Source organism: Rattus norvegicus, chromosome 13 (genome assembly GCF_036323735.1).
Source record: "Rattus norvegicus strain BN/NHsdMcwi chromosome 13, GRCr8, whole genome shotgun sequence".
NCBI classification, from domain to species: Eukaryota; Metazoa; Chordata; class Mammalia; order Rodentia; family Muridae; genus Rattus; species Rattus norvegicus.
In genome coordinates, this window is record NC_086031.1 from 33,143,529 (window position 1) to 33,170,224 (window position 26,696).

At 49.2% G+C, this 26,696-nt stretch overlaps 1 protein-coding gene across 2 annotated transcripts in view; it reads right to left on the bottom strand.

The window, feature by feature from the left end:
- Positions 1-26,696, bottom strand: part of Ralb (RAS like proto-oncogene B) — a 36,164-nt gene that overhangs the window by 2,695 nt on the left and 6,773 nt on the right. For both annotated transcript variants that reach the window (XM_039090267.2, NM_053821.2), the window contains 3 exon segments: positions 13,418-13,580; positions 5,853-6,061; positions 2,830-3,007 (listed from right to left, as the gene is read on the bottom strand). In XM_039090267.2, the coding sequence (XP_038946195.1) occupies positions 2,830-3,007; positions 5,853-6,061; positions 13,418-13,531 (501 nt within the window). In that variant the 5' untranslated portion in view covers positions 13,532-13,580.

A 26,696-nucleotide genomic window follows, 5' to 3' on the forward strand; every position in this document is an offset into this window, starting at 1 on the left:
AGAACGCTGGCTTTGCCATCGCCACCAGCTCTGAGCTGATTCTCAGAGACAAACCAAAGGGAAGAGCGAGCATGGGGCTGGGGCTCAGGTGGCAGAGCCAGGCACGAGACCCTGGGTGGGATCCCCGGACCGCACAAACCAGGCATGGCGGTGCACGCCTGAATCCTAGAGCACAGGAGGCAGACACAGGAGGATCAGGAGTTTAAAATCCTCCTCGCTGCACATTGAGCTAGAGGTTAGCCTAGAGTAGAAGAGACCCTGACACTTTAACAAAGAAAAAGAGAGAGAGAGAGACAGAGACAGAGAGACAGAGAGAGAAAAACAAAGAGAGAGGCAGAGAGAAAAACAGAGAGAGAGAGAGAGAGAGAGAGAGAGAGAGAGAGAGAGAGAGAGAAGAGAAGAGAAGAGAAGAGAAGAGAAGAGAAGAGAAGAGGGAGACAAGTGTGTGGTGTCACAGGTCTAGAAAGGGTCAAAGTTCAGGGTCAGCTTGACATACAACAAATTTGAAACTAGCCTGGGGTACATAAATTACTGTCTCAGAAATGAAACAAAACAAGACTGCTTCCCTGGTATGACACCCACATGAGCTGACCACGGAGCCCAGGCACCAGGAAGGGAGCTCTGAGTATTTCAGGTTGACTCTACACAGGTTCTGCTAGCCCAGCCATGGGTCCCAACCACAGACTTTGGTTTCTTCCTGTGGTAAGAGGCAGGGAGGCCTGTGGACCATTCCACTGACCGGCTGCCTACACTGCTCCTGGCCTGAGCATCCGCAGCCTTTCTGCAGGGAAGTGTTCACTGAAGAAAACTTACTGCCTGTTACGAGTTCCTGCTGGGTCTGGCCTGCAGGTCAAAGGTTGTCCAGGGAGAGGAGGGAGAGATGATGACGTGTCCCCAACACACAGAGTGAGATCCCAGAGAACTGATTCTAACCCCCTCCAAAACAACACCAGCATTTTCATGCTGGGAAAGTCTGTTCTGTTTTGTTGTTTTTGTTGTTGTTTAGACAAGGTCTCCTTACACAGGCCACACTGGCCTTGAACTCATAGAGATCTGCCTGCCTCTGCCTTCTGAGTAGAGGGATCAAAGGCCTATGCTACCATGACCAGACGGCCTTCTTGGTTTTAAAACATAAAGCCTTAGGCCAGGCGTGGGAGGCAGAGGACAGCCAGCAATACATCTTGTCTCAAATATGCACCACCTTCTGCTCTGGAGAAGATTAAGGCTATACCTGGATGCCCACTGTATTCCCCTCAGCTAGGAAACTGACAGGAAGAAAAAAAACAGAAGCCTGAGCATCACCAGAAGCAATGTGAAAGTTCGGATAACAACGTAAAGAAAACGTAGATGCTGGGATGTGGCTGCTGGGAGAGTGCTTGTCAAGTGTACGTGGAAACCTGGGTTCCACCCTGACACCCATAAATCAGGTGTAAAAGTCCATACCTGTCTTTCTAGCACGTCTTCCATGAGAGCTCCAGGTCAGTATAGAGCATAGAGACCCTGTCTAAAAATAGATGATAGATAGATAGATGATAGATAGATAGATAGATAGATAGATAGATAGATAGATAGATAGATAGATAGATAGATGGCAGGCAGGCAGAGCCAGGGAAATGGTGTAGTGGATAAGAAACCTGCTTAGAAACCTGGCAATTTGAATTCAATTCCCTGGGACCCACATGACAACCAAACCCCAGCTGATGATGGAATACAGTTCACTGTGCCCTGGGCTACAGGGAGCACTGACCCTGCTTAAAGCCAGGCCCTCCTAGTATTCCTTTGAGAGCACTCAGGCTCCCTCCAGAACCAGCTCTCCCTGGTGGGTACAAAGATGGGGAATGACATCCCACAGAACTAGCCTGGGTTACAGTGCGAATTGAGAAAAAAACAGGACGTAGAGAGATCTGTGGCTGAGCATAACCGAGACAGCCTTTCTGCCTGCCCTGACTCTGCACTGATTTCGCAAGCCCAGGATGTGAAGTAAGAGCCCACACCATAGCGTGTGAAAACGGAGTGAAGTTCAGCTGTGGGGCACTTCCTTCAACTGTGTGCTAACACTGAACTCTGACGTAAAAGAAAAACCACGGGGTGGTCATGTATTCGTGTAGAGCCCTGGGTTCCATGCATGACTTGTCATTCCAGCCCTGGAAGGGAGAGGGCTGGAGGCTAGAAGGTCAGAAGTTCAAGGTTCTCCTCAGCTACAGTACGGAACTCTAGGCTAGCCTGTGTGAGACCCTCAACAAGACAAAAAAGATGGAAAAAGAAAAAGAAAAACAGAAAGTGGCATGCCAGCTGTGATGGCACAAGCCTGTAATGGCAGCACTTGGGAGACGGAGGCAGGGGGACCGAAGTCCAAAGTCAGCACTGCTTCATAACCAAGCTTGAGGTCCGACTGGGGGTGTTCTGAGACCCTGTCCAAAAGGAAAAAGGGGAGGAGGAGAAAGAGAAGGAGGAAGAGAAGAATGAGGAGGAGGAAAGGCTGAGGAGGAAGAGGAAGGGCGGTGGCAGCCGTGGCAGCAGCTGCAGTGGCTGAGTGGACAGGAGAGAGTGCCGATTTCGCAGAACCTAACTTCAGTTCCCAGTACCGGCATCACACAGTTGACAACTACCTGCAACTTCAATTCCAGGGGATTCTTCTTGCTTCCGTGAGCACCTATATTCACATGTGCATTCCCCTACACACACACACACACACACACACACACACACACACACACACACACACAGACACACAGTTAAAATAAAATTGAAAGTCGGGGGGCAAGGGAGACAGCTGAGTCTTGAGACAGCACAAGCCAGGCTCCGAGAAGCCTCCAGAACTCACGCTACCTTGTCCACGTTGGCTCGGGTCTTTGCGGATGTCTCCACATACTGCACACCCCACTCTTCCGCTTTGCCTCGGGCCTCCTCCACGGGCACCTGCCTCCGCTCCTCCAGGTCAGACTTGTTGCCCACGACCAGCAGAGGGATTTTGTCCTCCTCGGCCTTGACTCGGAGGATCTGTTCCCTAAGGATGGTGTGTCAAGAACAGCGTGGTTCAGAAAGAGTCAGCGTGAGAGGCACTTGGAGGGCTCTCCCGCCTCCACGAAGCCTGACGACTTGAGTCTGATCTACACTGTGAGCAGCGAAAACCGGCTCCCACAGGTTGTCCTCCATCCTCCTCGAGTACTATGGTATGTGCGCTAGTGCGCACAGAGCTGCACAAGTAAACAACGTTGCTCCGTTTTGTTTTATTTTGAAGCTGGCATATGAAGTCGGCTTTACAGGTAGCTGCCAGTGTGCCTCGGTGCTCACAGGGCATCCAAAAAGCCTAGCTAAAGAACAAGAGAAATCATTCCTTCAGGGAGATTTCAAAACACTGCCGGGGGCTTCTCCAGGCTGGCCCTCGACTTTCCTCCACCACCATCATCTGGTCTCTCTCCAGCTGCAGATTTCTCTGCCCTACACTCCTACAAAAGAGATGGCGACACACGAAGTCGGGAGTCTGCATCTCAACAGGGGCCCCCACTTTATGGGGGAAAAGAAAAAAAGGTGTGGAGGGAAGTTCGGGAAGGAACCCTCTGAATCTCGGGGACGTGGCCCAGTTGGCAGGTTGCTTCCACTGCAGTCACAGACCCTTCTCAGCACGCTACGGACAGGCACGGGGCTACAAGCCTGCAAACCCAGCACTGTGTGGACACAGAAAGACCAAGTTCATGGCCATCTTAGCTACACGGTAAGTTTAAGGCTAACCTGGGCTACATGATACCCTACTTAAAAACAACAACAACAACCGAAAGAAAATTAAAAAAAAAAAAAACTATTAAACCTAAAACAACAGCTCACAAAAATGCTCAATACTGCCACTACAGGCACAAGGGAGAAAAGAACGCAGGGCGGACATGCATCCTGTTTATCTTCCGATGGCATCAAAGTCAGATTATGAAGAGGAAACACAAGCCGTGATTGAGCACAAGTGCTATCCACACAGAAACTCCTGAGCGGCCAAAAAAATCCACAGGGGCAACAGCTCACGCTGAGTCCTCTGCTGCCTGTCTCCTACACACACACACACACACACACACACACACACACACACACACACACACACACACACACCACAGCTGCAGAAAGAAAGCCAGGACCTTCAGCTCTTTGGAGAGCAGAAGTCCCACCTTAGCACTGGCCTTCTCTACAGATGGGTTCAGCTCTTGCGGCTTCCCTGGCTCACCAAGGCTGCCTTCCAAATCTTGGGAAATGTTTAGCTGGCTCTCTTTACCTTTGGTCGGTCATCTGACCTCGTGACAGGAAAGGACCTGTTAAAGCTTGGGCGTCATCGAGATGACTCAGCTAGGAAGAGGGCTTGGCACTGACCCTGACTACCTGAGTTCAATCCCTGGGACCCGCATGGCAGGAGAGAGCTGACTTCCCCAAGTCCTCCCCCACCTCCACACATTCTCTGTGGCACAAACACACATACATGCACATACACTCATATATACAGAGATGGCTCAGTGGTCAGGAACGCTGGCTGCTCTTCCTGAGGACCCAGGTTCAATTCCCAGCACCCACATGGTATCTCACAGTGTTCTGTAACTCTAGTCACAGAGGAGCCAATGTCCACTTCTGGCTTCTGCGGGCACCAGGCATGTGTGTGTACACAGATACATATGCAGACAAAACACCCACGCATATAAAATAAATAAAAATGAAAGTAAAGAAAGATTATAGGAGGAAAGTATAGGGCTTGCTTTTCCCTTTTCAATCCTTAGCTTATTTCTAGACTCTAATCGAATTCTTAAAACAAAATGTCACCTTCCAGATGCCTTTAATCCCTGTACTTGGGAAGCAGACCCAGGTGGATTTCTATGAGTTCAAGCCCTGTCTGGCCTTAAAGTGGGTTTCCAGCAATCCAAGGCTATGGGTGTTGTTATGCTTCAGATCTCAAATGCCACCGCCCTCTCTGTGGCACTACTGGAAAATGGCGGAAACTTTAGGAGGCAGGGCCCGGTGGGAAGAAGCTAGGTCTCTGGGGTGCGCCCTGGAAGGGGACACTAGTACTCTAGACTCCCTCTTTAGCATCTCAACCGCTGAGCGCTGCACAAACTTCAGCAGCGAACCCCACTATGCTGTACAGCACCCCCAGGCCCAGAGCAACAGGCCATGTGATCGTGGAATGTCGCCTCAGAAACCACAAATCTTCTCTCCTAATAAGCAGACTAGCTAGGGTATTTTATCAGAGCAGTGGGAAAATAGACTAATGCAGAAATATTCTTAAGGATGATAGGTGAAACAACTGCAATTATATAAGAAAATGGGGTGTTTATGTGGGGAAGAGCCAGTTACAGAAGTACACCCCAGCGTTCACTGTTTCTTAGAGCAGAATTAGGAGCTGGGAGCACAGGCTGCTCATGCAGAGGCCATGGGGTCACTGTCACGCTCACAGCCCTCTGTCCTTGGTAGGTATTGCACACGCTTGGTACACAGACATACAGGTAGGCAAAACACCAGTACACATAAGTAAAAATAAGTACACCTTTTAAAAAGATACACGCAGGCGGGGCTGGGGATTTAGCTCAGTGGTAGAGCGCTTACCTAGGAAGCGCAAGGCCCTGGGTTCGGTCCCCAGCTCCGAAAAAAAAGAACAAAAAAAAAAAAAAAAAAAAAAAAAGATACACACAGAAATCCTGAAACATGGACGCCCAGAGAAACAGAAGCGATGGTGGACTAAAGTGTACCACGATTCAGAGAACCCCATGGCAGAGCTCTTGTCGTCAGAGCCCCACCATCACCAGCCCATTCAACCCCAGATCCCTCCGAGCCTCAGCCTCCTGGCGGGAGGGTCAGGGCCAGGCTCTCCCTGGGGAGCTCACCTGAACTCAGCTGTGGCGGTGAAAGACTCGTGCTCCGTGATGGAGAACACCAGCAGAAAGCCTTCTCCGCTTCGGAAGTAGTTGTCACGGATGGCCGCATAGTCCTCCTGGCCGGCTGTGTCCAGGATGTCTATCTGAACCTCTTCTCCGTCGAGAACCACCTTCTTTCTGTAACTGTCGGCTTTGGTGGGCTCATAGTCTTCTACAAACTGGGGAAACAGAATTATGGAGTGGTCGGCATCTGGATTCTACACCTGAATGCTTTACAATACGCTCTGTATTCACTAAGAACCTAGAGTTGGTACACCCAGAGAACACACGGAAGAATACAAACAATCCTCCCCCTCCCTCCCCCCTCCCTTCCTCCCTTCGACAGGGTCACACTATGTGGCTGAGGCTGGTCTTGAACTCCTGATCCTCCTGTCTCTACCTTCCAAATGCTGGAATTCCAGGCACACTCCATCATGCTTGGGGACCCTTCCTTTGCTCTGAGTTCTATTTTTTTTTTTTAAGCTTTCAACAACAGGGGCAGATAGGCCTATTTTACAGATAAGAAAGCACTAAACAGAACTCTTGGTGGTATCATTGTCAATACAGCATAAAGTTATAATACAAACACTGGGAAAATGAGGCTTGGGAACCTGTATTTATAATGAACAGAACTATAAAACTCATCCCAAAGGAATCTGGCGAGAGGAGCCAGGGTGTAGAAGAAACCAGCGGAGGGGCTGGGAGATGGTTTAGTGGGTAAAGTGCCGGTCATCATGCGTGAAGGGCTGAGTTTGATCCCCACATCCCACTTTAAAAACAAACAACAGGGGTTGGGGATTTAGCTCAGTGGTAGAGCGCTTGCCTAGCAAGCACAAGGCCCTGGATTCAGTCCTCAGCTCCGAAAAAAAAAAAGAAAAAAAAAAAGAAAAACAAACAACAACAACAAAGCAAGAGGCTGGAGAGAGGGCACAGCAGTTGAGAGAACACACGGCTCTCCCGGAGGACCCAAGTTCAGGCCACAGTGCCCTTGGGTGGCTCCAGGAGATCCAGTGCGTCTAGCATGCATGAGCACCTGTATTCACATGCACACACCCACAGTTATACGCTGGTGCATGTAACTAAAAACAAAATAAATCTAAAAAACAGTGAGTCGTGGTAATAGTGCACAATTATACTCCCAGACCAGGGACACAAAGACAGGTGACACTGGCACTCACTGGCCAGCTAAGGCCAGGCCCCTCAGTGAGCCAATGTCTCAAAACAAAGCGGACCATGTCTGAGGAACATTACCTGGGGATGCTCTCTGGATTTCATAGGCACACAAGCATGTGCATGCACATGTATGTACACATACCCCACATGCATCTGCATACATGAGCATGCACACACATGTAAATTAATAAATCCAGTCAAGCACTGAAAGTAGACATGGTGAGCACCTTATTACCTTGAAGTAGAGAAGGCCTTTTTAAACTATGACTCAAGGTCCAGAAGCCATGTAAAAAAAGATTGATAAATTCGATTTCTCAGGAATGAAAAACAGAAGCACAGCGCAGCACAATGCAAGCGCTAGCCAGAACTCGGGCTGCACACGGTGCACAGAGCACTCCTCTTTAACATACACCGATGGGAGGCACGGCCATCCCACAGAGCATCCAAAACCAGCATGAGATGCGCTCCCCTCACTAGTGCAAAAGGAAGGAGTGAGAGGGAGGGAGGGAGGGAGAGAAAAGAAAGCTGGAGAGAGGGAAGAACTGCCCTGAGACACAGGCTTTGGGGAAAGACATTTTGCTCCCTGTGGGACAGGGGACAGAACCATCCCCCGGAAAGATTTGTCAACATCTGATAAAATGAGAAGTACTTTATCCTCTGACCCTCCCCACATCCAGCTTCTAGGAATTTAATCTCCAGAAATCAAGGTCGCTGTGGGCACCAAAGGGCATCGCCAAAGACGGAGGCGTACCCAATGCTCAGCTCATGGCTGGGCGCACAACTGAATGGTTCACTGCTGCGGAAGAAGAGGCCAGGAACTATATACGGGCGTGCAGAAAACTCTAGAATAACAAGTGTGTCATTCTTCAGCAGGTCACTGACAGCAGAGATTATTACCTATGTATATAAGAATGTATTTCCCCCAAAGACAAAACAAATTCAAAAGCTGCCAAAAAAAGAAAAACAGAAGCAGTTAGGCCTCCCCAAGTGCTTACTTTGTAATAAAGACACACACGGAGTTGGGGATTTAGCTCAGTGGTAGAGCGCTTGCCTAGGGAGCGCAAGGCCCTGGGTTCGGTCCCCAGCTCCGAAAAAAAGAACCAAAAAAAAAAAAAAAGACACACACATACACATTAACTAATTCACGAAACTGTGGCAAACTCTTCTGGTAAAATGTGGTCCCTTTTAAAAATTTCTAATTACATTTATTTAGTGTGTGTGTTTATGTGTGCATGTTTGTGTGCACATGTGTGTATGTGTGTTTGTGTATGTGTGTGTTTGTGTGTATGTGTTTGTGTATGCATGTGTATGTTTGTGTATGTGTGAGTACATGCATATGTGTGCATGTTTGTGTGTGCATGTGTATATGTGTAAGTGTATGTGCGTGTGTTTGTATGTGTGTATGTCTTTGTGTGTGCATGTGTGTATGTGTATAAGTGTATGTGTGTGTGTTTGGGTGTATGTGTATGTGTGTATGTGTTTATGTATGCATGTGTGTGTGCATGTGTGTGTTTGTGTGTGCATGTGTGTGTTTGTATGTGCACGTGTGTGTTTGTGATGTTTGTGGAGATTTGTGCTGCACATAAGTGGAGGTCACAGGATAACCTCAGCCATCAGCCTTTACCTCCCACCCTGCCTGTGAGGCTTGACACTGTATGTGCGCTGGGCTGGTTTCTAGGTCTCCTGCTGCACCTCTGATCTTCCCACAGAAGCACTGGAGTCACAGACGCTACTCTGTTCAGGTTTTACATGGGCTCTAGGGGTTCAGACTCAGGTCCCCACACTTGCATGGTGATTTTCTTACCCACTGACTTATCTCAGCCAGGCCCAGCACTGGTGAGGCTAGGTTTGGGGCTGGACTGAGCAATCTAATGTAATGGAATGATAGTGTGACTCAAAGTACACCAGCCCGGTGATGCCTGTGTAGGCACCCCTAACTGAACCCAGGGGGTCACACAAGATAGAATGAAAATGGGTGGGTCTCTTTAGGACTAGGAAGTGAGAGCTGAAGGTGGGAAAAGCAGGAGAAAGGGGAATGAATACAATCCACATAGATTATATGCATGTCATATATGAAACTGTCAAAGATTAGTTTGAAATCTATTTTTAAACAATGAGGGACGGAAGCTGGGCAGGATGACACACGCCTTTCATGTCTGCTTGGAAGGCAGACACGTGGATATTTTTTGGTTTTGTTTTTTCGAGACAGGGTTTCTCTGTGTAGCCCTGACTGTCCTGGAAATCACTCTATAGATCAGGCTGGCCTTGAACTCAGATCTGCCCGCCTCTGCCTCCCAAGGGCTGAGACTAAAGGCGTGCACGATCACTGTTTCGCTACAGGTGGATCTCAATGTTGAAGCCAGATGGTCTACAAAGCAAGTTCTAGTCCAGGTAAAGTTAGAGAGAGAGAGAGAGAGAGAGAGAGAGAGAGAGAGAGAGAGAGAGAGAGGCGCTTGCCTCAAAAAAACCAAGCTGAGGGCTGGAGAGATGGCTCGGTGATCAATACACTTCCTGCTCTTATCCATCCTTAAGGAGATCTGAAGCCTTCATCTGGTCTCCATGGCTACCAGGCACACAGGCAAAATACTCAAACATATAAAATAAGAATAAATAAGTTAACTTTAACTACTGCTTTTAAGTGTGTGTGCGTGCATGCACACACGTGCACACATACGGTGCTGGTGACCATCGAGGCCAGAAGAGGGCATCAGATTTCCTTGAACTGGGAATTGAACTCAAATCCTCTGGAAGAGCAGCCAGCACTTCTAACCACTGAGCCATCTCTCTAGCCCCCCAAATAAATAAATAAATTACTTAACTAAAAGCAAGAAGTTAAAAGTTTGAAAAGGGCTGGGCGTATGCATATACAGCCCAGTGCCACCCTGGCCCCTGTGGGGCCCTAAGTTTAATGAGCACCACTCCCCCAACCCTAAAAAGGAGAAGGAAAGGGATGAAAAACAGTTCTGCAAAGCAGCCAAAGGAAGGAGACGGCTCACAGGTCTGAGTTTGGGTCCCCAGCACCCACACAAGGCGGCTCACAACCGTCCGTGACTGTGGCTCCAGTTCAGATGCCTCTCTGGCTTCAAAGGCAGGTGACTCGTGTCACACGTCACACGCAGACACACACATGTAAATAAAAAGCACAGGAAAATGACAGCTAAGCAATGGCAAGAACAGCTGGGAAGTACAATGGGTGGGTGTAACTGGAGATGGCTCAGGGATAAAGGGGCTTGCCACTAAGCCTGGCATGAACTCCATCCCTGGGACTCACATGGTGGAAGAAGAGTCATGCAAGCTTCCTCTGAGCTACACACGTGCACCTCACATGTCAGAAGTGGGGGAAGGGAGGGGAGAGAGAGGGAGGGGGGAGGGAAAGAGGGAGAGGCGAAGGGGGAAGGAAGGAGGAAGTGGGGGAGACTTCACTAAAACTTAAAACTTTCAGGGCTGGAGAGATGGCTCAGTGGTTGAGCTCTTCCAGAAGAACCAAGTTTAATCCCCAGCACCCACGTGGCAGCTCAACTTTCTATGTACAACTCCAGTTCCAGGGAATCTGATGCCCTCTTCTGGCCTCTGTGGGTACTACACATCTGTGCTGCACAGACATCCACACAGGCATAACACCTGTTACACATAAAATACATTAATTAAAATGTTTTAAAATGTAAAACTTTGACAAATCAAAGGGCTATGTTTGAAAAGGTGGCACCGTTTGGGAAGGTTGTGGAGATTTTAGGAAATGAGCCTTCCAGGAGGAAGTGGGTCACTAAAGGTGGGCCTTGGAGTTAGTTCAACAGCCTGCCCCACTCACTTCCTACACACTCACACCTACAGAGACACACTCACTCTTGGCTTCCTGGATGTGGATGCATCGTGGCCTGCAGCACCTGCTCCTGCTGCCGAGCCTCCACCAACACAACGTGCTATTCCCAGGAACCATTTTGACACAGGGCTTTGCTACAAAGCCCAGGCTGGCCTCTAACTCTACAGTAATCCTCCTGCCTCAGCCCCCGGAGTGTTGGGATTACAGGTGTACGTGATCGTGCCTGCTTAGGGTGTACATGACGAAAGAGTGAATTTGGGGTCAGTAAGATGGCTCAGTGAGTGAATGTCTCCGAGCTTGAACACTTGGAGTTTGAATCTAGGACCATGTGGGGTCCACGAGAGAGAGAATTGACTCTTCCCTATTGTCTCCTGACCTCCAGTGTGGTGTGACAGGCACACACACACACACACACACACACACACACACACACACACACTCACACTCTTACGTTTCCATCCACACAGGGCTCTCCTAGTCTCTCCTGTGTCTGCAGCCATGATAACAGCAGCTTCAGCCTGAAGGAGACTCTTGATCTTGGCACAATGTCTTGATGGCCAGAGCCACAGGAGTCCTCCCCGATGCTCCCCACAGCCCTGCCCCTGTGAATTATCTCCACCTAAACTCCATTCCAGGATGAAAGTGGGCGGCCAGTGTAGATGGTAAGAGGGCTGGGGTTGGAGATGGCCCACTTGGTAACGTGCTTGTCTTACAGCCACAAACACCTGAGTTCAAGCCCCAGAACCCGGATGTAAAGCTTGGTATGGCACGAGTGCCTGTGATCTCAGTGCTGGGAGATAGACAAAAGCAAAAACAATCCCTGCCAGTCATTGGTCAGTCAGCCTCGCCTCAGAGAGCTCCAGGACGGTGAAAGCCTGCCTCAAAAGGTAAGGTGGACAGTTCCTGAAGAATGACAACTAAGGCTATCCTCTGGTCTTCTGTATCGATGTGCGTGTCACACACACAGACACACACACTCCCACACGCACACAGAGACATACACAGACACATATGATACAAGACACACAGAGACATACACAGACACACACACACAGAGACATACACACACAAACACACACACACACACAGACATACACAGACACAACACATATACATACACACAGAGACATAGACGCATACACACACACACAGACATACACACACATACACACATGTGTGCCTGCACACAGACAGACACACAGAGACACATTCACACACAGAGACACACATGCATACTCACACACAGACATACACACACACAGACACACACATACACAGAGACATACACAGACACATACAGACACAAGACACACAGAGACATACACACACACACAGACACACAAAGAGAGACATACACACACACATATACACACATGTGTGCCCACACACACAGACACACATTCACACCTACAGAGACACACTCATGCACACAGAGACACACACAGAGATAGACACACAGACTCACACACAGACATACATACAGACACAGACACAGACACAGACACACACACACACACACACACACACCCCCCACAGAATTAATAAAAGAGAAAAGGTTCATTTTTTGACTGATGGTTTCAGAACTTCACTCCAAGTCCTCAGGGCCTGAGGTGAGGCAGAGGAGGTGGTGAGGGCAGCAGCACAAACGGCTTCTCACCTCCTGGCGACCAGGAAGCAGAGGTCGCCAGGCAGTGAGTGGGACTCTTATATCCCTTTTAAAGACACACTCCCAGTGACTTAGCCTCCCTAGCTGAACTCAGCTTCCTAAGGTGCTGCAGGCTGAGGGTCAGTTCTTCAACATCCGACCCCTTCAGAGACATTCAAGACGCAGACTACGGCACCTGGTGCTGGGGAGTAGCTCAGTGGCTGAGCTCCCACCTCGCACGTGCAAATCCCTGAGCTCCATCCCCGGAGCCTAATGAACCAGGCAAGGCTGCACACACCCATAATCCCAGCAAGGAGAGACATAGGAAGATCAGAAGTTCAAGGCTGTTCCTGCATACCAGTGAGTTCCAGGCCAGCCGAGCTACATGAGATTCTATCTTTAAAAAGAAAAAGTTGGACTTAACGAAATGGCCCAGTGGGGACGAGGACCTGCTGCTCTCAGAGATGACAGGGGTTTGGTCCCCAGAACACAAATTGGGCAATTCCAACTGCCTAGAACTCAGCTCCAGGACATCCGATGCCCTCTTCTGGCCTCCGAAGGCAACTGCACTTTTGTACACAACCCCCCCACCCCACCCCACCCCCGTACACATAGGCACATAATTTAAGATAAAAATTTAAGTTACAGCGCATAGACAGAGGCATCTCTCTTCTTGCTCCTATCTCAGAGAAAGCACACTCAACGCTGGAAAGAGAGTGTACAGAGAAACTCTGTCCATTTCTACAACCACTGAAACCACCACCAGGTCAGCAGTAGAATCTTCTGCTGAGAGCCCTGGCCCCTGCAGCTCTTCGGAACACACCTGGCGCAGACACACGTGATGCCACAGACACACGTGACGCCGCAGCAGGCGCAGGCTGCGCTGGCACCTCTTACCTCGTCATACATGAACTGGAGCGTCAGGGCTGACTTGCCGACTCCCCCACTGCCGACCATGATGACCTTGTGAAGGACCAGGGAGCCCTGGCTCTTGCCTTTGTTGGCAGCCATCCTGCTGGTCTGAGGCAGCGACACACGGACAGATGGCCCAGATGAGGAGCTGTCGGTGACAGAAACAAGAGCTGAGAGATGGCATGTGTCCTATCCAGTTGAAATCAAACGACACATGACAGACATCCCTATACTTTCCACATTGAGTTTCCATTTGAAAGCGTGTGCGTGTGCATGTGTGTGCATGTGCGGGCATGTGTGTGCATGTCTGTGCATGTGGGGGCACGCATGAGTGTAGTAACCTCAGAGGCCAGAGGAGGATACTAGATCCCCTGCGGCAGGAGTTGGGGGTGGTCGTCTTAGCGCCAAGCCATTTCTCCCGCCCTCCCCTGCACCTTAGAAACACTTAACCCATTCCAACAGAAAAGGGCCTGAAGAGGAAGAGCCATGACAGTGTGGCAACTCTGAAGTCACTTACCCAACGGGAACCAGGATAGGACAAAGCTGAGAAAGGAAGGCGAGAGAGGGGATCCCAAGTCTGCACCGCTAGGGAAGGGGGCAAGGAGCCGGACACTGTATGTATGTATGTAAGTCAATGCACGCGCGCGCACACACACACACACACACACACACACACACACACACACACTAAAACGTCAGCAGCCCCACAGAGTTTCTGGAAGGTGAAGTAAGCGAACTATGTTCAAGTTCCTATTCCCAACCACTTCCTAGTCAAACAGGCGCTATGAGGGACAGTCTGGGGACCTCAATCTCCAGCTCTTTAATCTCTCTTCTCTCGTCGTTCATGTCCCTCGGTTCCCCACTACTAACACATACACATGCATGTGTACATGCGTGATGCGTGCAGGGAAAAGTTAGAACCGAGGCTACTTCTCAGATGAGAGACCAAGACCCTAAAGGGAGTCATCGTCAAGTAAAGAACACGCTAGAGGGCAGGGGACAAGGTTTAGCAGATAAGGACAACTCTCACCAAGAGAGACAACCTGAGTTCAGTCTCCAGGACCCACAGAGTTGGAGGAGAGAACCGATTCCTCTAAGTTGCCTTCTGTTGTGTACCCATATGCCCTGGCATGGCCACACCCTCCACAATGCAAAATTCATACTTTTTTAAATGAATCGTTTAAAAGAGCCACGTCTGGTGGTGCATGCCTTTAATCTCAGTACTTTCTTGAGTGTGAGGCCAGCCTTGTTCACAAAGTGAATTCCAGGACATCCAGATCTAGAACCTGTCTCACAAAGTTCGGGGGGGATTGTGGAGGAGGGGTATGGGGACTGAACTGAGAGACGGGTCAGCAATTAAAAGCACTGGATGCTCTTCCAGAGTACCCAGGTTTGATTCCCAGCACCCACATGGGGGCTCAGAACTGCCTGTAACTCCAGTCCCAGGGGAGCTGACACCCTCTCTGGGCTCCACAGGCGCGTGTGTGGTACACATGTGCTCGCAGGCAAAATCATCCATATACACAAAACAACTTAATTTTTTTTTTTGGATAAATATGTTAGAGGAACTAACATTCTAACAACAACCAAGAGGCTCCTTGATCACCAGAGACCCTGATGCAGGGGAGTTTCCCTAAAGAGCTGTAGACACAGCATCCCTCCAAAGCCTAACCACTCGCAGGCAAAGCAAGCCACAGCCAGAGACAGAGAACCACAAAGTCTCTCTGCGATGTAGGGACGCCTCCACTGGGGGCAGCACACACCCATCCATCCCGGTCTCCAATATCACAGAGCAAACTGGAACAGAGGTCCGCACACACCCTCCAGAGGGCATCTCAGGCTGGCCAAATAAGGACCCGATCAACGTCAACAAAGGCAAAAATAACATCTGAGAAAAAAATTACATTATCGAAAGACTGGACTGACGAAGCAAGAGAAGTGACCTTTAATCCCAGCACTCTGGGTTCAAAGGCCATCTTCAGCTATATAGAGCCTTCAAGGCTACCCTGCGATACATAAGAAAGACCCAGACTCGAACTTAAGAAAAAAATTTAAAGTCAGGTGGACTTGAAAAAAATCACTCAGAATCCCTAAAACCCTGTGCATAATGTCTATGTATAGTGTGTATGTAGTATGTATGTATACAGACCGTGTGTATGTGCGTATATGTGTATGCATGGTATGCTCTGTGTGTATAGTGTGTGCATGGGTGTATGTGTGAGTGCATGTGTATATGTGTATGTGAACATGCGTGTATGTGCATATGTATGTGTGCATATGCATATAGTTTATGTGTATATGAATATATGTGTGTATAGTGTGCATGTGTGCCTATGTGTATGTGTTTGAATATATGCATGTATGCATATGTGTATGAATGCTTTGTATGTGTATATATAATATGACTGTGTATGTACAGTACATATGTCTATGTCTAGTGTGTATGTATGTTTGTGTGTATATAGTATGTGTGTGCATGTATGTGGAATATGTATATATATGTGTGTGTGTAAGTATAGTGTGTGTGTGTATATATGGTATGTGTATAGTGTGTCTGTGTGAATGTTATAGGGTATGTACAGTCTGTCTCTGTATGAATGTGTATAGCGTGTACATGTGTGGAGGCCAGAGGGTGATATCAGGTATCTTTGTCACTGTCCACGGTATTTTTTTAATTATGTGTATGTGTGTGTGTCTATGTTGTGTATGTCAGAGGCCCTCAGAGGCCAACAGAAAGCACCTAGAGCTGAAGATACAGCTCCCCCCACATGGGTACTGGTAACTGAATGGGTTCCCTGGAAGTGCTCCTCAACCTTTTAAAGAGTTATTTTAAAACTTCTGAGGCAGAGACTTACCCTTAGCCCTGGCTGGCCTGGGACCATTATGTACACCAGGCTGGCCTTGAACTCGCAGAGATCCACATTATTTTCCTATGGCTGTAATAAAACACCATGAGCACGGCAGCTCATAGAAAGAAGGGTTTATCTGGATCACGGTTCCTGGAGGATAAGAGTCCTTCAGAGCAGGGGGCATAGCAAGGGGCAGAGGCTGGGTCCTCCACACACCTCCTACGCCTCCCCCAACAACACTCTAAGCATTTAAATGCTCAGGAAAGGGAGCCATTTCTCATCCATGCCCTCACAGCCCCTGAGTGCTAGGATTAAAGGCTTATGCCCCACCTGGCTACCCGCCTTATCTTTGGAACAGGGTCTCTCACTGAACCTGGGGCTCTCTGTTTCAGTGAGGCTGGCTGACCAGAGAGTTCAAGGGAGTCTCCTGTCTCTACCACCCAAGCATTGGTCAGCGACGTGGGCTTCTGTGCCTAGCTTTTTACGTGGGTTCTGGGGATCTGAAATCTGATCTTGCACAGAGGTCCTGACTGATGACTCTAACTCCCCAGCTGTGTTCTCTGTGGGGACTGTTTTGTTTTGTTGGAGCACTGTTGGTGTTTTGTTTTCTTTTGTGACAGGGTTTCCCTGTGTCATCCAGGCTGGCCTGGAACTCAGGACTCTCCCCCACCTCAGCCTCCTGAGTGCCGGGAATACAGGCACACACGACCATACCTGGCCTAGCATTCACTGTTAACTGTGTATCTCTGGTTAGTATCTTGACTTAGACATTCTTGGATTTAAAACCTTTGAGGTCATAGGTCTAGTCTTACAGACTATTTCTCATGTACTTTATCTGTTTTTGCAGACGGGCAGTCTGGAGATAATCTGTCGTTTCTTTGATGATTTGGGGCCCCTTAGCATTGGTGTGAGCTCTATGTACAGCCTTGGGCTGCTCAAAGTCAAGGACACAGATCTACTTTCCCTGCACTTCTTCAGGTACCTGCCCGCACCAGGCATCCACCCACCCCACTCCCCCTATGCCAATTATGTGCTTTTTAATGAGTGGGCTAAGCAATTAACTCAGTAATTAAGCACATCTGAGTGGGGATAGAAATAGAAGGAATGGGGGTACGGGCGCCCCACAAGGCTGGAATTCAGGAACTTGAAAATATCTTTGGCCTCATTTACAGCCACCAACTGTTTCCTGCAGAGCTGAGGCCGGGAGGCCGGTGGATGGGGTTGGAACTCACACCACCTAAAAGTCCCACGACTTCTCAGGGCCAACCTTGCTTCTGTGAACTTGGTAGAAATGAAGCAACTTTGTCCAGGCTGGGGGCAGGGTCCTTTCAAACGCATGCAGACAACCGAATTGTGCACTGCACAGAGATATGATTTTAGGATTCATGTTTGGCCTGTGTGTGCACACTGCTGTATATATGTACTTCATAGTACGGGATGTGCCCAGATACACACGTGCACACACATCCGTGAAGGTGAGAAGTGAACACACGCATGCACACGTGAGCACACATGCGTGCACGTGTAAACATCCATGCCACAGTGCATGTGTGGAAATGAGAGGGCAGTTTGCTGGAGTTGATTTTCTCATTGGACCACATGGAGGATTCCAGAATCAAACTCTGATAGACAGTCTTGGCAGGAAGCCATCTCCCCAGAGCCCCCTTCCTTTATTTTTTTGGACAGGCTTTCCTGAGGAACCTGGAATGAGCACCAGGATCCCGCCTGTGTCTGCATTCTCCAGTGCCGGGAGCCCAGGTGCATTCAGACCTATCTGGCTTTTCGTGAGTTCTGGAGTTCTGCACTCAGCTCTCCACGCTGTTTGCAGACTCTACAAACGAGCCTAGGACCACTTACTCCTGCTGTTCGTCTGTTTGCATCTTAAATAGAGTCCATTTCTTTGCCAATGATAATTAATCACCAATGATAATCACTGAAGATCAAAACCTTTGTTTCCGCTCCAAGTTCAAAATATGGGGACTACGACGTGACTCGGTCCATACAGCACCTGCCCAGCACTCTAGGTCTGATCCCCTGCACCTCCACATACACCTTGAGTGGAGGCACACGTATGACCAGGAGTTCAAGCTTACCCTCAGCTGCATAGGGAGCTTGAGGCCAGAAGTAGACGCATGAGGTCTGGCCTTCCTCCCTCCCACCCTTTTAAGTATGTGCACGTGAACGCTGGTGCATCGGATCCCCTGCAGCTGGACGGTGCAGGGAAGCCATGCTACTAACCTGCCCATCATCTCTCCTGGCGTGAGATCTAGATTTTGCTGCTGCTGTTTAAGTACAAATCAGAAGTAAGCAGAGTTGATGTTTCCAAGTTAGGCCAAAACTGCAGTTGACCTGCTAGGATTAGGGAAGGACTAAGACAACCCAATCATTCCGGACATAGCCACCCCCTGGCCTGGCTCTACAGATAAGAAACAGCTCCCTGGGGGCTGGGGATTTAGCTCAGTGGTAGAGCGCTTACCTAGGAAGCGCAAGGCCCTGGGTTCAGTCCCCAGCTCCGAAAAAAAGAACCAAAAGAAAAAAAAAAAAAAAAAAGAAACAGTTCCCTGTTTGGGCTACACACAGTCCGTTTACTGTGGCTGCTTTTGCTTTTACTTTTGCAGGTAACCATTCCAGAGACACAGCCTTTGCCTTAAAACATACAAAACAAAACAAAAAATAAAAAATAAATAAAAAAAACCCTACTATCTGATGGTACAAATGAGCCAGGAGATGACTGCAGAATGTGAGAACATTAGAATGTATAGAATGGATCTAAATGAGAACACAGACAGAAACCAGACATGCAAAAGTACACACACACACACACACACACACACACACACACACACACACACACACACACACAGAGGGAGAGGGAGAGGGAGAGGGAGAGGGAGAGGGAGAGGGAGAGGGAGAGGGAGAGGGAGAGGGAGAGGGAGAGGGAGAGGGAGAGGGAGAGGGAGAGGGAGAGGGAGAGGGAGAACAAACTTCCTTGCTTGAACTAATCCACTTGGCTCCCACTCTCCTCCATGATGTCCAACCTCACCTCAAACCCAAAGCAAAGGGTCCAAGCAGCCATGAGCTTCTGAGACCATGACCCAAATGAATCTTTCCTCCTCTCCCTCCTCCTTCTTTCTTGTTTGTTTGTTGTTTTAGAGAAGGGTTTCTCTGTGTAGCCCTGACCATCCTGGAACTCACTCTGAGGCTGGCCTCAACCTCAGAGATCCGCCCGCCTCTGCCTCACAAGTGCTGGAATGAAAGGTTTGCACCACCACTGCCAGCTGCACCTTCTTTTTTTTTTCTTTTTCTTTTCTTTTTTTTTTTTTTTTTTTTTTTGAAGCTGGGGACCGAACCCAGGGCCTTGTGGTTGCTAGGCAAGCGCTCTACCATGCACCTTACTTCTTTAGATTTGATTTTTATCAAATACTTTGTTACAACAAAGAAAGGCTCATTAAAACACATTATTGAGGGCTGGAGAGATGGCTCAGTGGTTAAGAGCACTGACTGCTCTTCCAGACATCCTGAGTTCAATTCCCAGCAACCACATGGTGGCTCACATCCATCTGTAATGGGATCTGATGCCCTCTTCTGGTGTGTCTGAAGACAACTACAATGTATTCATATACATAAAATAAATAATATTTTTTAAAAAACCATTGAAAAACTCAGAATCCGGGTCTGAGTCAGGAAAGTACTGGCCCCAAAAGCAGGAGGACCTGAATTTGATCCTCAGCACCCCCAAGGAAAAGCCAGTTGTGGGGGTGCATGCTTGTAACCCCAGGTCTAGAGAGGCAGGCTGGTGGATCTCAGACCTCAATGTCCAGCTAGTCTAGTCTACATGGCAAGTCCCCGGTTCAGAGCGAGCCTGTCTCCAGACATGGATATCTGAGTAACAGCACCCGTGACCTCTACACAGGGAAGGAAGATTAGGAGCCCATAAAGCCATCCCTATAATAAATAGTAAAGAAAGAGGCGCAAGGGAGGGCTCTCGATCACAGCAAGCTAGGGGCCAGCTGGTTAACACACAATGTGCACTCGAGTTACAAAGCCAGTGTTTACATCCATCATTATAAAGGCTGGTTCAGAGGTGGGTAAAGGCACTAGCCACCCAACCTGACTTCTAGCCCCAGATGCAAGAGAGGAAGGACAGAGCCAACACCTGCAAGTTGTTCTCCACACACTCATACTGCCACTATGCACACACACACACACACACACACACACACTCATACTCATGCACACAGACAATAAACTACCGTCCCCTGCAGCTCAGCACCGCCTTATACATGCTCCGTTTGGAGGGCTACAGCAGGCTGTGGACTTGGCTGATGAAGAAAAGGGCTAACAAGGAAACCCCAGATTCACTTACCAAGCTGAAACTCAAAGACAAAGGTGATCATTTAGCTCCCAGACTATTTCCAACAAGAGTTCCCAACAGAAAGCAATGACGGGAAAAATAAGAAGATCCAACAGGGCAAGAAAGGTCATGTGAACTTGTTCAGCTGGAGAAGCCTCGAAGGCCGAACGGAGGGCGGGGATTGTGGAAGACTGACAAGCCGGGGAAGAGTAGCATTCTGCCAAATGACGGCATCTGGGATGTATAAAGTTCCTGCCCGGGAGGCCAACGACTCAACCTTTAACTCCATTTATTTTCCTTTATTTTTCATTTGGGGCTTTTTGAGATAGGATTTCAAATACCCCAGGTTGGCCTCAAACTTGCTACAAAAAATGGCCTTGAACTTCTGGTCCTCCACCTTCCCAGAGCTAGGACTGCAGGCATGTACAACCACACCTAACTTTTTAAAATAAGCAGAATATGTAGTAATTCACCGGGAGGGAGGTAAATAGACACATGGAACCACACCCAATTTAGCTGCTATTTAAGAAAATGCAAAGAAAACATCAGCTTGTCTAAAGCTAAGAGTGTGGGAAGGGTGTGGGGAAAGGCTGTGGAGATGGCTCAGTGGATAAAGAACCTGCCTCACAGATGTGAGGCCAGGAGTTCAGATCCCCAGAATCCACAAATGCAGAATCCAGGCAGCCTGTCTCAAAGTCTAGGGCCCAGAAGGCAGAGACAGGGCATCCCTGAGAGCAAGCTAGTTTACCAGAGTAGCCAGATCATTGTGCTCTGGGTTCAACTGAGGGTCCTTGCTTCCATGAATAGTGTAAAGAACGACTGAGGAAATGATGGAAAGTCAATCTAGGACCTTTGCATGCAGGGACACGCAGATACGTGTGAACCTGTGTACAAATGTGTGCTGACACACATGCAAATTACACACACACACACACACACACACACACACATGTATGGGGAAATGGATTCTGTAGGCAAAGATATAAACCCTACATGTTGAGATTGTACGTGTGCAAGAATTTTTTTTTTTTTGGTGTTTACATATAATGCAATTATCTGGAAATAATCCACCCACCAGAAATACTTTTATAGATTATGAAAGAGCTAATGTTTAGAGTACACAGCCATTAAAAAGAAAGAGAAACATCCCTATCTCCTGTCCTAGGAAATGTCTAGGATGTGCCACTAAATGAGAGGTGGAGGAAGGCATCAAGGTGCAGAAAATATAAACTATGATGTCGTTTGTTTAAAAAGAAAGTCTGGGGCTGGAGAGATGGCTCAGCAGTTAAAAGTGCTTGCTGCTCTTGCAGAGGACTGGAGTTTGGGTCCTGAAACCCACCTCGGGCTGCTTATAACTGTAATCCCAGGGGGTCCGACACTATCTTCTGGCCTCCTCGAGCACCTGCACACACATGCACACACATACATGTTATCTGCAGAGATCTGTGGGGCTCTGGCCCAGCTGGAGCTGCCGAAGAGTTGCCCTCTCTAAAGGGGAGAGGGAGTTGACCTTCCCAGGCCTATGTTGCACTGGAGCAGCAGGATGCTATGTGGAGGGCCAGTGCGAGCAGGGAGGGGAGCCGGGTCTAGGCGAGGTGCCAGGTGTCTGCTGCAGCCACCACGGCTCCTGAGTCAGTGCAGCACATCCCACAGGAGCCAAGGTCGGGGCCACAGAGCAGCTTCCAGTAGAGAAAGCTCCGGAGAGAACGTCGCTTCCCCCAAGTGTTACAGCTCTTTATGACAGACACTCTCAGACGATCCTTAGTGAAATAACTCTCCTGCTTTATTTCTCCTAAGGATGGGGTCTTACAGACATTTTGGAGCGGGCTGGGAGCTAAGAGCAGATGCTTTCTATGGGCTTGGTCTGAGATATTAGGATGCCTTATCTGTGTGTGGAGGGGCTTGGGGCGCCGCCCCTACGTGACTGATTGTCATAGTCCTCCCCATGGGGGGCCGTGGCCATGTGTTACAGGACAGGATCCTGGTTAGGAGTAGATGAAACACTTACTGTCCTCACGTATGAGGGTACCGAGATTTCTGAACCCACTCAACCTTGCCTTGTCCACTGCCCCACACATACACACAGACAAACACATATACTCCAAAATAAAAAATAAGTCCATATGCGGGGGCTGGAGAGACAGCTCAGTCAGTATAAACCAGGCAGGCACAAGGGCCTGAGTTAGTTCCCAGCTCCTACGAGACAGCCCGTAATGCCAGCACCAGTGAGGTGAAGACAGAAGGACCCAGGTTTCCCTGGTAGGCAGCCTCACCGGCTCTGCAAGCATTAGGTCTCAATGAGAGACTTTCTCTCAAAACACAGGTAGATGGCTCCTGAGGGACGACTGAGATTGACCTCTGGCCTCCACACGAATATGCAGGCAGACAGACAGACAGACAGACACACACACACACACCACTAAAATTTAGGCAACCCTATGGTAATTGAAAATGCCAAGGCAAATACCATTTTTGTGCTGGCTGGTTTCATGTCAACTTGACACAAACTAGAGTCACTGTCACCTAAGCGGGGGGGAACTTCACCTGCAAGATGCCCCCATAAAATCAGGCTGTAGGCAAGCCTACAGGGTATTTTCTTATTAGTAACTGATGGGGGAGGGCCCAGCCCATTGTGGGTGGAGCCGTCCCTGGGCTGGAGGTCCTGGGTTCTAAAAGAAAGCAGGCTGAGCGAGCCACAAAGAGCAAGGCCAGTAAGCAGCACCCTCCACAGCCTCTGCATCAGCTCCTGCCGCCAGGTTCCTGCCCTGCTTCAGTTCCTGCTTGACTTCCCTCAAAGAACTGTGACTCAGGGCATGTAAATCAAATTAACCCTTTCCTCTCCTGGCAATAGTAACTCTAACTAAGACAGTGTTTAAATTATATTAGACTACTTCTTGCTAAAACCAAATTATGAAGATCTCAACTATGGAATGAGTCTCTCTCCTCCAACAGCTTGCTCCAATATGGAATAGCACTTGGATCTCCAGGTTTGAAAATACTGCATAACTCAAAGTAAATTTCAGGGGTTAGGGAGGAGACTCTGCCCAGAAAGTGCTTGCCATGCATGGGGACCTAACTCAGATCCCCAGCCAACTCCCTCCAACAACACACATCTGTAGTCCCACGTACCCTGGGAAAGATCAGAGAGGCAGCCCCCAGAGTCAACCCAGCCAAAACTGTAGAGGGAGAGCTTCAGTGAGAGACCTTGACTCAAAAAACTGGAGCACGACAGAAGCCAGCCGACGTCTGGCCTCCCACAAGCGCGTGCAGAGGCATGCACACCTGCAGACATACACCATAAGCACACGCCCCGTAGATAAATGTGAAAGGATAATGCTCAAAAAGCACCTCATCCACCATCTTGAAAGAAACAACTCATTATTTTCAAAAACCTGGTCCTCAGAAGGTGGCAAAGAGATGGGTGGCTCCCGGCTAGCCTTGGAAATAACAGGACCCTGTGACAAACAAAAAGGGAACTAGAAGGTAAGAGGGAGGGACGGAGAGGGAGGGAGAGAGGGAGGGAGGGAGAGAGGGAGGGAGGGAGGGGGAGAGAGGGAGGGAGGAAGGGGAGGGAGCAGGAGGGGGATGGAAGGAGGGAAGGGATAGAAGTGGGGAGGGAGGAAGGTGGGGAAGAAAAGTAGGTTGGCTGGCTTGTGAGGTGTCTCATCAGTTAAGAACACATATCCAAGCTCAGTTCCCAGCACCCATGTTGGGTGCTTGCCTGTATCTCCAACTGCAGGAGCCCCAAAGCCATTCTCTGTACTCCACTGGCACCTGAGGTCACATCTGCCTACCCACACGCTGACAGATGCAGACACCGACACAGAGACACACACTAATTAGAAACTTAAAGTGACCTCTTTTTGTCGCTGTTGTTTTAAAGGAAGGGAACATAAAATGGTTGTGTTTTGAGCCACCCCTGAGAATTCGTAAGGAAACACCCATAAGGAGAGCGCCCACAGGAAGGTAACCGTGCAGTGTGCAGTGTGGGGAGGTGCCGTACCATGCCCTCGCCTCCGGGGTATCGCCCTCACTGCGCTCTGCCCCCTGGCGCCATTTGTACCACTTGGTGAAATACAGCTGTCAATTAGTAAACCCTGGTGGCCGGGATGCACATTCTCTGTTTGGAGTTCTTTTTCAAAACATTCAATTTTGTGTTCATTTTCAAAGGTTTTTCCTCTTATGTGCCTATGTCTGAGGTGGGGGTGGACCTGAGTGCAGGTGCCCATAGGGGTCAGACGAGGGCATCAGGTGCCCTCCAGCTGGAGCTGCAGGTGCTTGTGAACTGCTCAGTGTGGGTGCTGGGAACTGAACCCAGGTCCTCGGTCAGAACAGTACACACTGAACCATTGAGCCATCTCTCCCGCCCTCGAACATTTATTTACTAACATGATTTTAAGCAGAGTTTTTTATATGCAAATTCAAATTTTACTAGGTCGTTCTATAAAGTGTTGAGAAAGGCACAGTACCACTGAAGGCCAGTCAAGGTGCCGTGAGGTAGAAACTTAAAGGTTCGTTGGAAAGTCAGCTGGACGGTGTTTTGCCGGGGCAAACACATGAAGGAACGTTTCGTTAAAGTGGACACCGGTGTAAAAGGCTAAGGCAGACTCGTGCAGGAACATTTTGCTGAAGCAGACACAGGAGGGGGTACGCCCTGCTCAAGCAAGCACGTGAAAGGATTCATGATGAAAGATTCTTTGCTAACGATAAGTTCGTATTGGTCTGCCTTATACTGTGTAGCTGAACTATATTTACCGGGACTCCGTAGAGAGAAAAACACTGGTGGTGTGCTGCAATTCCTTGCTACTTCCTTGGACTCAGGATAATTGAAGGCACGTGCTGAGGCAAGTCACGTGGAGGACACGTGGTGTTCGGAGGGGATAAATAGGACTCCACGGAGTAATGGAGGCAGGGCTTGGCTTGCTGGTACAGCTAGCCGTGCGATGCTTGTAGGTCTCGAGTCTTTGCTGATCTTCGATTCCCTGAGAAGAGGCGCAGCTGAACACTTCTCCCCACGGGTCCCTCCTGATGACTCGAGCCAAGGCTGAGGCCTGGCTGTCTCTGCTAGGCTGTGTCACTGCTGTTGCTAGCCCGACTCTACCGAACTGGACTGTGGTGCATCTGTGAGGTGTTTGTGAGTGGACCAAGCTGCTGCTGCCGACCTGAGAACTGAACTGCTGACTTCCAGACGACGCAGATGGGCCACCGGACCTCTTTGCTTGTTCTTCCCGGTGTGGCTGTGGTAAATCTCTTCTCTCTGCTTTTCACTACAACCGGTCCGTTTAACTGGCCTGCTGAGTTTGCCTTTCCTTCACTCAACCTGACACCGCCATACCACGGACCTCGCCTGACCCTGGGCTCTCCACTCCACCTCTACCCTTGGAGCTCACGTTAGCCAGGGGCCGCCCATTTTGTAAAGCTCTCCCGTTAACCTGCTTCCTTAGATTCTTGCTCTCCGCACCCTCACAGCCGACTCTGTATACAATACCCCAGGTTAACAGGAATCAGAGAAGACCCGGCAGCAAGCGTGTTCTATGACGACCAATCGCATGGCATAGAACTTTCTCCTTCCTCTAAATGTGTAAGAAGGGAGCCTCACTCTGCCCAGTGAACCTGATTTCACCCAGGGGTCCTGATACGCAGCCTTTGGTCTGTCCATCTGTGGCATTAAGGCAAATTATGGAAGAGTTTATTCGGGGTCATGGTGCCAGGGGGTTAGAGTCCATGGGCGGTGAGGGGGGGGGGTTGCATGGCAGTGATCACAGACATGGTGACTGCAGTAGTGACTGAAAGCTCACAGCTTGAACTACAAGCACGAAGCCAAGAGAATAAACTGGAAATAGGCAAGTCTTTAACTCAAAAAGGTTGCAAACTGTCCTCCAACAAGACTGTACCCCCTGAACTTCCCCAAACAGCACCACCAACCAGATACACCTATGGGGGACATAATATTCGAACACCACAGCCCCAAACCTGCACTCTTTCCAATCACTCGCTCAGACACCAATAAGTGCCAACCCCAGCACATTCTTTTTGGGCTCGGCTGTCACACCAGGCTTAG